The sequence below is a fragment of the Ambystoma mexicanum genome, chromosome 1p (genome assembly GCF_040938575.1).
Source record: "Ambystoma mexicanum isolate Mex_15411 chromosome 1p, UKY_AmexF1_1, whole genome shotgun sequence".
NCBI lineage: Eukaryota > Metazoa > Chordata > Amphibia > Caudata > Ambystomatidae > Ambystoma > Ambystoma mexicanum.
The window spans coordinates 983222663-983239549 of NC_090921.1; the positions used below are offsets into that span (position 1 = coordinate 983222663).

The following is a 16887-nucleotide window of genomic DNA, read 5'->3' on the forward strand; positions in this document are numbered from 1 at the left end:
CATCTAAATCTATTCCTTCCTCCTATGACCTGCAAGTAATAAACCATAATTTTCTTGATAACTGGATTTGCCGGATTAGAGGCACTGACTGTTTGCTTTTGGTTTATTCGTATTGCTAATTCAGGAAAATCATGTTTCTGTTTTTTTATTCATGTTGGACAATTCCTCCATTTTCACCGCCATGACTCTCAGGCCTCCCACTACAGTCATCTTTCTTCTGATGTGAAGACTAATTTTGAAATTCAGTACTCCAATAATTTAAGATTCACATTAATAATTTGGTGCATTAGGGTTTGCCACCCGCTCCCTGTTCACATATCCTGGTCAAAGGGCAATTTGGGCCACATACCTTTGCCCTCATAGTATCTTGTTCTATTTAAATGGCTGTCTCATTCACTTTCCAGACTTATTGTTTACCAGTTTTCCTTTGGGAAACGAACCGTGCTGCAGTGTTTATTTTATGACGTCAGACACGGGGGTGCCTGACGTCATCATGTTACTGACGTCAATTCCGTGACGCATTGGGTATTAAATACTACACAGAGTGGCGTTCCGTCGTACTCTTTGATGTATTTCGTGGGGATATGACCCCTTTATTTTGTGGTTTCGTCGATTTACTGATAAACTGGATCATGGAATTACTTATTTTGCAATTTTGGATTATGAATACAGCGAGCCATATTATATAGTCTCTGCATGGGGATCAGTACTGATTGTTGTTATTTAACTTTAATTCGTCTAACTCTTAGTTCAGTTGTAATCATGCACAAACGGACGCCAATCTTTGTTTATGGGAATATATGTTCAGCAACATAACGCTGTATCAGTAATGCCACAGCGCTGTTGCTTTATTATTTGCGCTAGTTTGGCCAATGTAAGTTAATAATGGACACACATCACAATGCTTTTGGCATATGCGTTTCGCTAAGCGACTGATTCCTGTCAAATATAATATTTGGTATCACACAGCATTTCTGCTTTATGACTTGTGTCAGTGCGGCTCATGGAAGTAAAACATGGATATACATGACTTTATTTCAGGGATATATGCACTATCGAGTCACTGATTCCTGGCTGATATAATATAGGGTCACATATTATTCGTTGGCAGTATATGATTGAAGTCCAATTTTCTGGACAATGGAATATTAATACACTTTCAGGTATGCTGACTGCATGCTTTTCTTGACTCATTCAATAGTATTATGACACACATCATGTGATGCTTTATTGTCATCCATCTTATCTATTCACAGTAAGCAGTTGTACCAGAATAAGCTTTTTGGGTAAGAATGCTTTTCCCCTTCACATGACCTAGGAGGTAACGCACATTTAATTGACACTAGCATGGCTCACTCTTTTATATATATATATATATATATATATATATATATATATATATATATATATATATATATATATATATATATATATATATATATATTTTTAAAATCATTCTTTATTTCTAATCTATAAATGATTGGAACAGATGACTTTCCACCAACACTTGGGCATCACCACTTCTTCTTGTTATTATGGATCCTTTAATGGATAATGAAGCAGAGCACTTGGGGTGGCAAACCTTTTTGGGCACAGCTCACTAGTTATGTGGCTTAATTTTACATGACCCACTCGACAGTGGAATGCGAAATTTCAAACGTAACCATGCACCCTGTTCAGAATACACAAAGCCATAGATTGGTTGAATTAGGGTCTGATAACTATGAATCATAATTTTATTTTTTACTTTGGCCTGTTTTCTATTTCTTTCCCAAATCTTGTTGTTTTTTCAATAATGATCATCACTTGCTTGAACCCTCCCGCCTGCAACCGGAATGTGGTATGTGTTTCTTTGATGAATATTGATGTTCATCTATTGTATTATAATTGGCAACATATGCTATTTATTTCTTATTATTTGCACATAATTCCGGTTACTCATTTTGTTTTTTCGAATTGATAATTTTGTTCTGAAATTTTTATCTTATTGTAGTTTGTATTCCAAACATGGGCACTTATGATTTGTTAACGTGCAATATGGGACTCATACAGCCTTGAGAATGACCCGTATGTCGAAACATGTGTCGGCTGTCCAATCTCTGAATACATTTTGTTACTTCAAGAACATTTGTATTTGTGGAAATCTCCATATCAAGACAACATATATTGGTCACTGAATAACTAATTGTGCAAATTTGAGCGCGTGGCCCCTACCCACCACCACAATCTTGATTGTCAAATTTTTCCAGCTTTTGTGGATGAGCTGGAGGGTTGAGAGGAAACACTGCCAGCTTTGATAATGCTAATTTTACTCTGTATACACAATAGAAGAGTGGTCAAGAGCGCACAGCATATTCATATCCAATCCACAACACTCCAATCCTTCTAGAAACCATAATAGTTTACTTGTAGGACAGGCCTGAGTATGTCCCAAGTTAAGCTCAGTAAGCTGTGGTCACTATGATCTTGCGGGATGACTTGGAAATCTTTTATAGTCATAAAGATGTTTGTTTCCACGTAGATGTAGTCAATAATGGAGGACTGGACAGCCCGTTTCCACCTAGGCCTAGGAGGTATATCACCTTTCAAAACTCCATTCAGCATGATAAAGTCACAAGCTTTCATTAAAGCTAACCATCATTTCGCTGGATTACTGGTTAAGCCATGGTTTGTAACTATACATTGAATGTTTAAGTCACCCGTAATTGTTGTACAGATAATGCTGGAGTCTAGAAGGATTAGATCTAACATTCGTTCTACTCCATCCAAGAATAAATCATCTGTTATTGCTGCATGAATCAAGTATACATTTAAAAGAGCAAAGTGACCATTGGGGATTACCAATTTTGTAAGCTGTGTGAAAGAATTAGGCGAGGTCCACCGGTCCGAGGAGAAACCGGTACTCTTTTTACATGCTGTCAATAATCCAGCCGAGGTCCTCCCGTTCTTAGCTTTGATCGCTGGTATGAAAAGCAAGGAATAGCCATCCCAAACTGGGGGTTTTAAAAAACAAGTTTCTTGGAGCATGGATATGTCCAGACCTCGCAACGGGTTACTTTCCTTGACCAATAGGTGTTTGAAACCTCTGGTGTTCCAAGTTATACATTTTAGGCTTTGGATTTCTGTTTTGATTGGGAGTTAATTCTGTAAATAGTGCTTGCTTCGTGGCAATGCACCCGGTAGCCAGGAGCACTTGAGAACTCGCTGTTTAATGGTGGTGGTAGCATTTTAATCTTGTGTGGACTTTTAGATTGACCCTGAGAACAATGAATCCACAAGAGTGGTCAAGAAGACTTCTTCCCACTGTGCTGTAGGGGTGGGGAATTCTCGCTCCTAGTATTTGGAGATTGAAGATTAATCTCCTCCCTCAAAATAAATCCCTGCTGTAAGAAATAATTTCTTGCTCGCAATAATACTTTAGTAACCAGTTGGGATTGCATCAGCAGCCTTACTTTTCCCAGGTCGTGGTCACTGAGGAATTCGACCTGGGCAATGTCGGATGATTGAATCTGTTCTAGACCAGGGATGTCAAAGAACAAATGCAAAAGACTCGATCTCTTCATAACTCTTCATAAACTACTCCTCTACACTCTAATATCAAGCTATGATATTTGTTATAATGCCTTTTGGAGTGGGAGCGAGAGTCGTGTGGACCTGACCGACTCAAAGAGGGTAATGGCTTGTGTCTTGTTTTCTTTCGACTGCTACCATTATGCCCTTCCTTTAGATCCGAGTCTCTGCAAGTCCTCGAATGGTCTTCTATGTAACGCGTACTATGTCCCATCGTTGTAGTACCTTCTTGATGGGTAGTGTTTGATTTCTTGCAATTTTTTAATGAATGATTCCTTCTTTGCTCCAGTGTGAGGAATTTACCTGTAAATGGAGAATTACTTAAATAGGCTGTAAATCGTCATCTAGACCACAGTTCAGTCTATTTTTTTCCTGATTATCAGTGTATTGGTTACATTTCATATCAACCACTTCTGCTACTGAATCGTTTCTGTCTGTATGTACAGTGAGGTTAAAAAGATCTTCATCTTGCAATAATTCATCTATTTCTTCCAGATCCTGCCACTGGGCAGGAGTAGGTTTTGAAGATACAGCGTCATCAGCTATCGTGAGCAGCTTTGTCTTTTTTTAATGCTGAAATTCAGTTTTTTTTGGTTGGCCCTTTCACTTGATTGATTTCCTTGGGGGGCGTACTGAGGGTACGTAAACATTTTCTAGAGCCAAATAGGGTTGATCGCGAGAGGGATCTCTGATTTTTGGTCTTTTTGTCGACTTGGGTAGGTTTCAATGCCCCTTTTGTCTTGGCGAAAATTTTCAAAATTGGTTCAGATGGTAGAAGTGAGATCTCGCCAATTTCATCAGACGGATCACATTATCTTGGTTGGCCAAAAGTTGGTTATTAGTTTAGAGGACTGTAACTCTAGATCCATCACCACCAAAGGCTACTCCCGTGATCGAGGTTTCCAAATTTACATTACTCATTACCTCAGGGGTCTCATTTCCCCTTTGAGTATATATGACTCGATAGAGGTTACTTTTGTTATCAGAGTGGTTAATAGACCGAAATGTTCTGCCGCTTTTGTATCCAATGTTTCCATCTCTGTCTCAATGGAGACAAGACAGAATTACTACTGGTAGGTCCCAAACAAGTCCTCAGCAAACTGGATAGCAAGTACGCATCCTTCAACATTGACAATACGACCATTACCACTGCAACAGCTGCCAAATCTCTATTGGTATACCAATACTCCACACTCTCCATGTCACACCAAGTGAACACGATAGCCTCCTCTGTGGCACTAACAACTAAGATTATCAATGCTGTCAAACCCTACCTCTCCTCTAAAAACTGCTTAGCCATAGCAACGGCCACAGTGGGAGCTAAGCTAGACTATTGCAACGTCTTATTCCTAGGCACATCTTCCAAAAATATTAATAAACTACAAACCACACAAAACAATGCACTAAGAGCAGCCCTCAGAATTCCCAAGAGAGAGCACATCTCCCAGGAGAGACGAGACGCCCACTGGCTCCCAGTGAAAGAGCGCATTCTCTTCAAATGTCTTTCTATCTCACACGCATGCATATCCCAAACGGCCCATCATACCTATCAGAAGCTATCCACAGAGCCACCTCAAACAGATCGAAACTGACCCAACACTGCAACCAGCTCATGGTCCCAACTTATAAAAGACTCAAAGCAGGAGGCTCAAGCTTTGCTGTTCTAGCCCCCAAGAACTGGAATGCGCTACCACCCGCCCTCAGGAAAGAGCCCTTCATCACCTTATTCCGCCAGGCACTCAAAACACAACTCTTCCACTAGCCCACTACCCACCCTAGATGGGGACACGCCTGTACCGCTGCCACTGTATGTAACACCTCATTGTAGCTCGACTCGAATCTGCTTGCTAGCTGAAACAAGCATGTTGTATCTCATTTTGTAAATTCTTTTGGACTTTCTCAATATCTAAACTGTATGTTCTGCTCAAGGTAAGTATCCTGTAACAGTGTCACGATGCCCTTGGGCCGCTGGTGCTTTATAAATCCAAATAAATAAAATAAATCTAATTTAGCTAAGGCCATTTAAGATGTATTCATGGCCATTAAAGTGACCTCCATCATGGGGGGTGGGTGCCCTTGATTCAAACAGAGTGACCTTCGTGGAGTAGGATTAAGAAAGTGAGGAATTAGATGATGAATTCAAAGAATCTGGATGCAGTATAGGAGATTGAGATTGATGTAGAAGCAAAGGAGAACATAATAATGGAGGCTGAGTTACACATAAAATTGCTCTAAGCCCCCTGTGGACCTGAACTGTCGTAGTGTGTTGATGCTGAATTTCCAGTAGATGAGATGAACAGTGGAGGAGTTAACATTATCTCTCTTTCTCGAGGCCCCTCCCCCGGTCTATGTGAGGGAGTTCCACCACAATACCGTAATACGATATTTCAGTAAAATCTATTAGTAGTTCTTGCATCAGTGGAGGAGCATTGCGAGATTGAAGACCACAATTAACCGATTGAGAGGTTTGATCAAACTTTAATTTGTAAGGTGTCTTTAATTTAGCCTAATAACCTCTGATGTCTGGCGTTAGGGATTTTGTACGGAGATGTTGCAAGGCTCGAGTTCTCTGTGGGGAGGCCTGGGTACCCATACATACATTAACAGTGTCTATTGCTTTTTTGCAAAGGTGCCTTTCTAGGCATGGCTGATTTAAGTGTATAAGCATAAGACATTTCAGTGCAAGGAAAATGAAACAACAAAGAAATATACCATTTTAAATTAGTAATGAAAAAATAAATTTAAAAAAATCAAAAAATCTATTTTGTCTGCTCCAAGGAAAAATCGCTAAGAGTTGGTAATCCGTGAGTATTCAAGTGTGGAACAAAAATAAACGCTAACAAAGCTACCGCTGTCGCCACCGCCACCCGACTGCCCATCTGCCTAACTTCCCTCGGTGAAGCACTCCGTGATGCGCACGCGCTGAAGCCCACGGGAGGCAGCTTTTGAATGGTTTGGCAGAAAAGGGGCGTGCCCAACCAGCACTGATACGAAGTTCAGCAAATTGGTCCAGGAATTAATAATAAAGCTATTGTCACCGAAGCAAGGATTCCAGCAGGCAACAGCCAGGTAATGGTGCCTAACCGCACTCGCTTTAGCATTCTGTGATGCTCCCTCATTTGTGGACGGGTCCAGTGCAGGGGGTCCTGTGACTGTCCCCTGAACAAAGAGAGGGTAACAGGTTTCCCTCCCCGTAGCTTTCCCGGGGCTATCATCCAATGGTTCAGCAGGCACACAGCATTCTGCGTCATCCCTTCGCAGTTACCAAAGCCAGATAGGGGACCTTGTCACAGTACACTTTGTGCTGCTTCATTATTGCCATGAGCGGTGTGGGCTTTGACAAAGAAAAGAGTTCTTCACGTAGAAGGCTGTTGCAAGAATCTTTGTCACTTCAGGCCAGGTGCCAATGCAAGCATCACCTTTCTTACAGTCGGGTCAAATATAATGTTTTCAGGTCGGCACTCAATCATGTCACCCCGAAGAAGTTGCCTAGAATTGCCTCACTCCAGTAGCAGCACAGCTCAGGCACAAACAATTCTGCAACCACTGAAAATGTTTAACAATGGTAGTAACTTCTATCTGCGATGCCTCAAAACATCAGCTGGGAGTTTTGAGCTAAGTGCTATCTTTCGATGGCCAGGTGGACAGAGGCTAATCCATTGCCTTTTGGTACTGACTATCCAGAAGATCTCTCCCCACTGGTCATTATTGCAGAAGCAAGTATGAGCATCCCCAGAGCAGATGGAGGAGGCTTAATGAATATTTGAAATGTAGCTTTAGTGTCCTTTACCACCAGGTATAGTTGTTCAAATCTTCACAGTTATTACCATGACCATTAATATTGGAACCTATTGGGCCTCCTTAGGATTTCCTATTGCTTATAAGCTTGTTATGACATCCAGGGAGTTTTATAGGTTGGAGGAACACTGAGGATAAATGGTCTGCTACATCTGTGACCCTTTGTGGTTTCTTTTATCAATAACAGGTATACATAATCACATGTGGCTGTGTAGCTATATATATATCATTCTGTGCAGCTATGATTCCCTCACTTCAAGAACAAAGCGAAGAAATAACTACCTCCACGACAGACGGTCAGGCTTTCGGCCGTTCAGGAGCAAGGAACCCACTCTTGTGGACAGAAAGGACTCCAGCCAGAGAATACTAGATAGGAATATGAATGTAGTGCTCATCCTTCTAGACCTATCAGCTGCATAGGATGGGGTGGACCATGACATATTGCTAGATAGAATCCAGAAGGGGCAACCCGCGGGGCTGTGCGGGGGGCAAAGTCAGCCTTTGGCTTCAGTCTTTCCTTAGCAACAGGCATATATGTGTAAGATTAAAAGGCTTTCCAGCAGACCCATCACACTTGGAAGGCAGAGACCCTCATGGCTCCTCGATTTCCCTTTGGATGTTTAATGCTTACACACAAACCTGTAGCAGATACAGTGAACAACTCCACAGACACTTCCCATATCTATGCAGACGACATCCAGATCATTTTTGAGGCCCAAACTGACTTAACAGACACGGAAAAATATCACTTCTCCTCTCGTCACTCAGAAACACACTGTTATCTGGTGCTAAATAAATCCTTCCACCCTTAACATAGGAATCATTGCAAGATTATAGCATCCCTTTCAACTGGCACTGCCTTCTCCCCCCATCCTGTCAAGGGTGGATCCAATGTGTGGATTCTTTGTGACACCAGACTGTTTGGCAAGCAACAAATTGACTTATTAACTAAAAGGGCCCACAACAACTACATACAATCAAAAATGCTCTCCCCCTGCTTTCAACAGACCACCAGGTGGAACTTGTGCAAGCACTTACCTCGAGCAAACAAGACGGTTGCATCTCCATGTACCTTGGTCTCCCAAAGTACCTTCTAAAACAAAAGCAACTAGTTCAAAAAAGGGCGACTAGGCGGCTCTATGGTTTCAGCAAATTCAACCACGCCTCACCAGCCTTATATTGTGTGCCTAACACTCAAACGCTACTGGAGAAACAATCCTCGGGACCTCGCCAATCAATTCACGCAGTACATCCCAGCTAGAACACTGAGGCCCTCCAACTCAGAGGAACCCGCCACAGCTGCCATGATAAAGGAACACCTTAATGGCGAACCCTTTGGGGCTCAGGGGATGATGTGAGGGAATGATGATATTTATATAGAGGAAGAAAAATCACAATCGCTTCCAATTCACAGCACTGAGGAAGAGACTCACACCATCTTCTCACTCACCCCTTTGCTTCACGTCCCCTGCACATTCCTCGTGCTATGTCCACTAGAGCAATTCTGACACTCGGCATAGGCCATCTAGACACCCAATGGACAGCTACTACCTTGTTTTGGTGAGTCCATGCCTTGCCGAATCATTCATGTTTACTTTAGAATGTTTCACCCTCCTCTATGCCTCTATATGCAAGCACTCTAAAGCAAGTATCTTGGTGTCTCGGATGTTATAAATCAGATTATATACATTAATTAATACAGCACTCTGATGATGCGCCCAGGAATCCCAGTGCTGTGTTACTTACTCTGACTCCTCCTCCTCTTCTTCTTCTTCCTCCAGGATCCAGGCAAGCCTCCTAGAAGACACCAAGAAATGGATCAGAGAATGATTGCTGGGCAACAGGCAATAATAAATGTTAACACACCAACTGGCCTTCTACAAATACATCTCTTTTTTATGTTTTAAAATGGCTTCCATGTGAATATTACTTCCGCCCAGGAAAAGGGTGAGTGTGTAAAAAGCACCCAGCAGGGATTAGCCCATGTGTGCAATGACTATGGACCACTGCGGTGAAGTTTGAATAGTATGAACTAGCAACAATAACCAACTGTGGGTGCAAATCCATGAAGTGTGCTGCTGAAACTATGGTTTCCATACATATCCAAAACTGGGGCTAATTAGTCAATCAGGTGTAGGAAGGTGGGCTCTCAAGATTGTCCACTTTTACAATTGCATGCATTTGTGCAAAATAGTAGCTAAACATGACTGTGCATTGGGTGAATGTGTCACTCCACTAATTCTCGCATAGATGCCACACAATTTCACAAATCCACATCCGGCATTTAGTTGCCCAGCGCACAATCAATCATGAATTCCTGTGCATTGTCGCATTCCACCTTTGAGCTTCACTTGCGAAATATGAACACAGACACACAACGCATATCCCCCCCTTTAAAAGAAGAGATATCAAATATGCATACATACTTCGAAATCCACTTGTGATGCATTTATGGCCTCTTAAAGAATGTGGCCTTTAACCAGCCAGACCTGAGTGGACAGCAGGCCATTGTCCTGCCACATGGTTTGGGGAAAGCCAATGACTAAGAGCCAGGCGTGCATCTTAATAGGCCCTGCAATCCTGTGGGCCGCAGCAGGCCCCCACCATCAAATTATATTCAAGATCAGTCTGTACATCAGGGGAGTTGCACATCTAAAGATGTTAACACCAACATGCAAAAGCAACATTGTGCCCACGCACACCATTGATACTATTGTGCAACAGCCTGTCATTTGTTTCTGGATCCGCTATTCAAGTGGCCACCAACTAGATTCCATTTTGCCACTGGAAACATAGACACACTTGGGTACCAGTGGTTGATTCTGTCGCAGCCCTTCCAAGTTTTGCCCCATTGGGTAAGGGTCCTGAATTCCCTTTAGTGAATCTGATTGGATGAACTTTTTTGAATAGGGGTGTTTCAGATGAGCTCAGAAAATAGTTTGGTTCTCGCACTATGCAGCAGGGAAGCCTAGGTGCTCAGGAGCTCTAGCAAACCTGGTCTTGATAGCTCCTCTCATGTACTCTATAGGAGCCCCACCTTCCCACCCCCCCAGTTTCAAGCTCAAGAATCGTTAACATTGTAGGTAATGTTCCTCTATGTTGCTATTAAAAATGGTCTCCATTCAAAGCATTTTAATGGGATTTAGAACGGTTAAATGCCACAACATTCTGGGAATAATAACCAGGACTGAAAATGGAGCGTTACAAATAATTCATTCCCAATTCAAAGAATTGTAAACAATTACAACAAAAAGAAGGTTTAAATGTAGAAAGGCAAATACATCATTTGTTTACATCCCCACTTAATGTAACATGCTTGGATTTTCCGGAAGAGGTTCTGACTAGCAGCTCTGATATGGCGACACAGTGCTAGTATCAGCTCTTTCTGAAAGAAGGCCTTGTGAGGCCAACATAGGACCGTACACTTAACACGATGTGCCAGGGGTATCCAGTGAAACGGTTTAAGGTTTGGGAAGGAATGACGGCCTCTTGGACGCCTACCTAAAGTCTTGCTATTGTGTAGAGTGGTGTATGTGTTTGCCAATGTGACTTGGTGAGGAAAGAAAAAGTCATGAAGTAACATTTTCCATCACATCACGTGGGAAAAGCACAAGGCTACAGCCTTGCTAGCTTGAAGTACCAAGATCACATTTCTACCGGTGCGTCATCACCATGTTGCAGACCTCATCAGCTGGGTCTAGTGATCAGCGCACATACTGCTATTCTAGGTAGCACTGCGGGGTGCGTGAGGAGATTGTGATGGAATGATTACTGCTCTGCAGGTGTACATGGATGAGTAATGTATCACGTGCCTTCTCAGCCCCACACTACTACTGCTACTAATCCGCCCATTCATAAAGGTGAAAGAGGCACAGCCTGCCAGGTATGCCTTCTTCGCCTCTTGTGGTAACGTGGACCGAGAGCAAGCTATACACTTCAGGTAGGGTATGAGCTGGCACACATGCAGCACAAACAATAGTAGAGGGCTACTAAAATAAAAGAAGGTCCAATCTAGGTTTTACAAAAATAGGATCTTTAATAAAACGAACACAAATTTGCACAACTAATCAAAAGACTAATGGCCCACTCCTCCGAGGGAAAATACAGAGAAAACAGATTTCAGAATAAAGGTGCACTCATTGTTTGTACACAGGGGTGCCCAGGCAAAAATGCTAGCAGAAACCTGTCAAAGTTTATCAACATATCTTTCAAAAAGAAAAGAAAGCAGGTTTTAAAGCCACAAGGGTCTGTTAAGGTGGACCAGGGGGTCTCGTCTTTAGGGCTGAACATCATTGAGTCAAGCTTCTAGGTGTTTGACTGCATTTGAGCCGGTGTCGAGATGGTTTATTCGTGTTGTACCAATGGTGGGTTGGCGTCGAGAGGACTTTGAGATGGGGCTCACAGAGGACCGATTCGAGGGCTCCAAAAAGGTCAAGTCAGCGGTTGAGTTGGGTCGAGACCAGAGGTCGAAGTGGGCGGGAGTGGTCGGGAGCAGTGCTCCTATACTTTTTATTTTTAAGTTTCACTGTTCATATACTTTTATTTTAAAAAGAAACTGTTCTGGAATGGTTTCGTTTTAAAATAAAAGTTTAGGAAGAAGTTGAAGATTGCACTTCATTGTACTGCACTGAACATTCCCATAAATAGCAGGTGTGTTTGTTTGGGGGTTTGGATTTTGTGTCGGAGGGGGTGTGTCGGTGGGGTTTATGGGGAGCAGGGGCAGGCCAGCAGGGAACATAGTTCCACTACTTCTTTTTGTACACTTAGGCCACTGGTCGAGGCCATGCTTCCAGTAGGTGTTGCCAGCATTTGAAACGGGTGATCCACTGTCTTCCAGTGGGTCGAGTCAGCTTTCGAATTGGGCTCAGCTAAAGCTGCTGCTGGATCCAGTCGGCCAGTGAGATGTAGCAAGTTAGTTTCTTCAGTGGAGCCAAACTAGTGAATGGGTGAGTCGAATTGGTCTGCATCAAAGGGTCGAGCTGTGCCTGGATGGCTCAAAGACCAGGCAAACTGTTCAAAGTATTTGGGGTGCCAAAGGCAGCACCGCAGGTCCTGCAATGGCTCGAAGTGAGTTGAGCATGGTTGCGTCGACATGAAAAGCGTCTGGAGGGTACTGTCTTTTGGGTTCTTTCTAGGCTTTGCAGTCACTGAGACCCCCAGTCCGGGGTCCCAAAGGCAAGGTGAGTCCTTTCATCTGCCCTTCCCAGTCAGAAAAGTTTGTAGAGGGCATGTTCAGGGGTTCTGTCACCTCCAGTGGTTGGGGCCTGGGTATGAATGCCTCATTTTCAGTAGCCTTTGCCCACACAGCAGATTCACCCCGGATGTGATCGTAGGGTGGGTAGGGAGAAGAGCTTTCTTCTTCCTTGGAGCCATCTGTCGTCACCTCTATGACAGAGGACTTTGGAATAGACTGTATCCCCAAGAGAATTCTTGTCTTGCAGTCCAAAGTTGAATCCCTTAAGGGGAGAGTTTACCCCAACCCTTTATAGAGGCAAAATGCTACAGTGAACTGGTTTACAGTAAGCCTGTTAGGGGTCAAGTCCTGACTGCTGTAGCACGTTTCCTTTGCCTGCTGTTGTCATACCCAGTGTGTCTTATCTACAGGAAGTGGGGAAGGGGCAGGAAGTTTGGGGAGCCTTATCAAAATCCAAGATGGCGAGACCCCTCTGTGGTTTGAACCTCTCCTCTGGGCTAGTCTACCACCACCCACTTCCTCTGTCTGCTTACATCGAAAGGTCTCCAGGGCTTAGTGATATGAACAGCAGAAAGGAACTGCTTATAATACAACTGCTGGGGGCACAACACATTAGCCAGAGTACAAAAAAATCATTGCACACATTCAAAAAGAGGGTAAAGGATGCTGATCTCTTTACCAGTGAAGGATTTACTGTACTTTTGAGACACAATCAATAAAAGCAATTAGTCCCAGAGTTCGGATCAGTTAAATTCCATTAGTGCGACGATGTGGAGCAAAGACATTTAAACCTACTTCTAGATGACCACTTGTCCTTTTTCTCAAGTGGAGAGGTAAAAAATACCGACATCAGGGTGTTTAGAATTACGCAATTATGAGGACGTTTGAAGAATAATTAAATATCGGAAAAGATCAAAAGCCCCGGGACCAGATGGTCTCCTTAACGGAATCTTAAAAGCCAACCCAGAGCTATGGGCAGAATGCTCACTCCATTATACAGAAAATGTATAACACATATAATCATACCAGAATCCTGGAGAACAGTGATGCTAATCCCAATCTTTAAAAAGGGCAGGAGAACAAAGCCCAAAAATTACAGACTCATCGCCCCATTAGACAGAGTAAGTAATGTCCATTGGTACAGTTCATCATGCAAGAGCATTGCAAACTAAGTCCCCAGGGTGGATATCATCGTTGGGTGTCTGTAGTTGAAGGGGTTAGATCGATATCCCTTTTTAAAGATGGAGATCAAAACAGATCTCTGCCAAGAAGATGAAATCCAACCTTCTGTTAGAACTTTGTTAAAGATGCATAATAGTATTGGTAGCCAGACTTTGTAATTGGATTTTATGTTAGCATTTGAAAGGCTGTCTGGGCCCGGTGCTCGAGAGGCTTTCAATCTTTTTATTCTGTTTATGAGAGAAGTCTCATCAACTTTCAGATTATAAGGATCTGAATCTTCATAATGCAAGGGGCTGTAGCAGAGTGTTTGAAACATAATTTTCTAATATAAGAGGACATGGTCACATTATCGATTGGGTTTCTTTGATCAGCTTCTTTAATGGCTGTACAATTGCCATAGATAGTCCAGAATTCGCCGCTGCCATTTGACGCTAGTACCTGAAGCATTATTTGCCAGTCTGCAGATGACATAGTTTGTCGATGTCTGACAAACCAGGCATGATAGGCAGATTCATAGCATTTAATAAGTGTTCCAGCTTCTTCAGGATTTTAATCATAAATATTAGTGGCATGCCTGATGTTTTGTCATAATGTTCTTTTTTTGAAAAACTATCAACGCATTATTTCCCTGATTTGGTGGGTAATACTTAGTTTATATTCAATGTACCAACCGATCCAAAATGAGAAGTAAGAGCGTATATCCAGTTGTTCAGCGCATCACTACTATCCACCATTACAAGGCAAGGTAAAGTTCAAAGGGACTCTGCAACTTGCTTATTTAATGCTTCCATATTTTTTTGGGTCCATTGGATGTGGTTTCCCTTGTTATTGACTAGGGTTTCCCCAATCATGTGCTTACGAGTCTTGTTGTGTTGAAAATTACATCTCAAGATCAGTATGGGATGATCGCTAAAGGGGGTCTCATGTATTGTCAATGAGACCACTGATGTGAGGTGATAGCTAGAAATAGAAAAGTAGTCTAGACGGAACATTTTGGAACCAGATCTCCAAGTCAGTGACCCTGGGATGTCACCACTTGTTCTCCCATTTACAATGGCTACATCATTTACTGTGATAAAAAAAAGTAGCCAAATGATACCTGCCTGACTGCTGTTCAGTTTCACTAAGGAAACTATAGGGAGACTAATATTCCAAACTATTTTATTTAATTTTTCATCATCCAGCCTACAACACCAGGCATTTAAATCCCCCAGACCGATATATTGCCAGATCCTCATTACTATCTTTAGCAGTTTGGATAGTCATTTCAGTGTTATGCATTACATTACTCATTTGCACTCCTTGAAGAGGGGCGTGTAGATTTATCAGTAATAAATTCCCAGAAAAACCAAACTGTGTCACAACCGCCAATATGTTCATGCAATCTTTCAACTCAATTTCAATTGCTGATAAAGAAAAGCTGAGTAATTAAACCTACTGAAGGGTCTGCCCACTGTGCCTTTAACTGCTTTTTTAAAGAACAATTTCAAACCATGATGTAGATGCCATCTAAGAGCCAGCGTTCTTTTGTAAGGACCTGATCGGAGTATTTAAAGGCCATCAAACCTTCTCATTCATTTAAAAGGCTAGATTGGCCTCTGGTATTCCAAGAGGTAATCACAGTGGCAATTATGTCCCTTGGGACGTCCCACTACATTAGTTTGAAGCACAGTGGGCAACCAGGACCAATCTTCCTTGCATGGACCATCATTCTACAATGGCTGGATTCATCTAATACCACCTTTCTCCCCAAGATGATGCAGCAGATCTGCCTTTTGATATGTGTACTTGCTTTACTTTGCATAGGGCCGTTAGACCTTAGCTTTCCTGATTTATAGTTGCAGTTAATATAAGGTAGGGCATATAGAAGGGGCAAAGGTAAGGATGTTATCTACAATATGTGATGAATGGTGAATGAACAATGGATTTTTTCTTGTTGCTTGCTTCTATTAATTCCACATGGTCAATGTCTTTTATGGATAGGGTCCAAAGAGAGAGCATTTTTCTTTCAATAGAGTCAGGATATAAGTACCATCGGGTAGACTGATTCTTCTAGAGGAAACATAGCAGTAACTTCAAATGATTTGGCCGATTAGAACCTTTTCACCTCGTTTGGCCACTCCTTCAGGTAAAGAGTTGTTGAGTTACACATTGTTGCTTTAATTACCATCTTTGGGATCACTAGGGACACTCTGCAGAACATGATATACAGGTAATGCAGTAAAGAAAGACTGCACTTCTTCAGGCTCCGATATATTCGCAACCTCCTCGCAAGTTTCAGAGATTTCGTTCACAGGTTCCGATGACTCTACAGGATGATCCGCCGTCTGCTTCACTGCACTTTTGATAATCCATCTGTCCAGATAGCCCGCAGCCTGCCTTTTTGGTTTCCTTTTTTTGTTTTTAATTTTCTTCAATGATACCTCCATTAGTCCATAACTTCCAGTATTGTCAACCAGTGTACAAGACCAGGAAAATGAAATGATGATGCCCTCTGTACTTTTTTTGGTGCTCCCTAGTTCCCCTTTTTGCGGCCTGTGTGCATCTTTTGATGGTTCATATTTGCTTGCGTTTCGATGCCTATCAGATTGGACATTTTTGCAGCTCGCCTCACTGATGTATTTCCTTATGTGCACTTTGCGCGCATTCTCTGCATCTGTGGTGGCCATTTCAGGATTACCCAGGATGGGCTGCTCTTGTGATGACATTATATCTGATTGCGTCAATTTCTGTCAGACCTAGCTGGTTGTAACATACTTGCCACTTCTATACTAGAGAGCCTCTGGTGTTCACCATTGTTTTTAGGTGGAGCTGGAGCACTTGACAATTTTATGCAGTGTTTGCATTGTTCTTGCTGCAGTTCTCAAATAACCCAGCAGATTTTGATTACTGTGTTTAGAGTTAATGTAATTGATGAATTTTGAAAATTGCCCAATACTTCAATTACTTGAGGGGTCGATGTAAGATTGCTCGATTCTGAGCCGTCCACACAAAGTAATATCGGAGTGCCACTCATGTTGACTAAATCAGTCAAATAGAATTGTGCGTTAGTCACTTAAGTCACTAGTCACTTTTGTAGTGTCAAGTTTCCCTTCGCTTTCCTCTCTGTTCCATTTTTAGGCTTGAATTGGCCCTCTTGTTAC

The 16887-nt window shown here is 42.3% G+C and overlaps 1 protein-coding gene across 7 annotated transcripts in view; it reads right to left on the reverse strand.

Annotated features, from left to right (window-relative positions):
- CNGB1 (cyclic nucleotide gated channel subunit beta 1) overlaps positions 1-16887 on the reverse strand; it is a 1007057-nt gene that overhangs the window by 426855 nt on the left and 563315 nt on the right. For all 7 annotated transcript variants that reach the window (XM_069654372.1, XM_069654395.1, XM_069654388.1 and 4 more), the window contains one exon: positions 9115-9165. In XM_069654372.1, coding sequence (XP_069510473.1) covers positions 9115-9165 — 51 coding nt within the window. The remainder of the gene's footprint in view (positions 1-9114; positions 9166-16887) is intronic.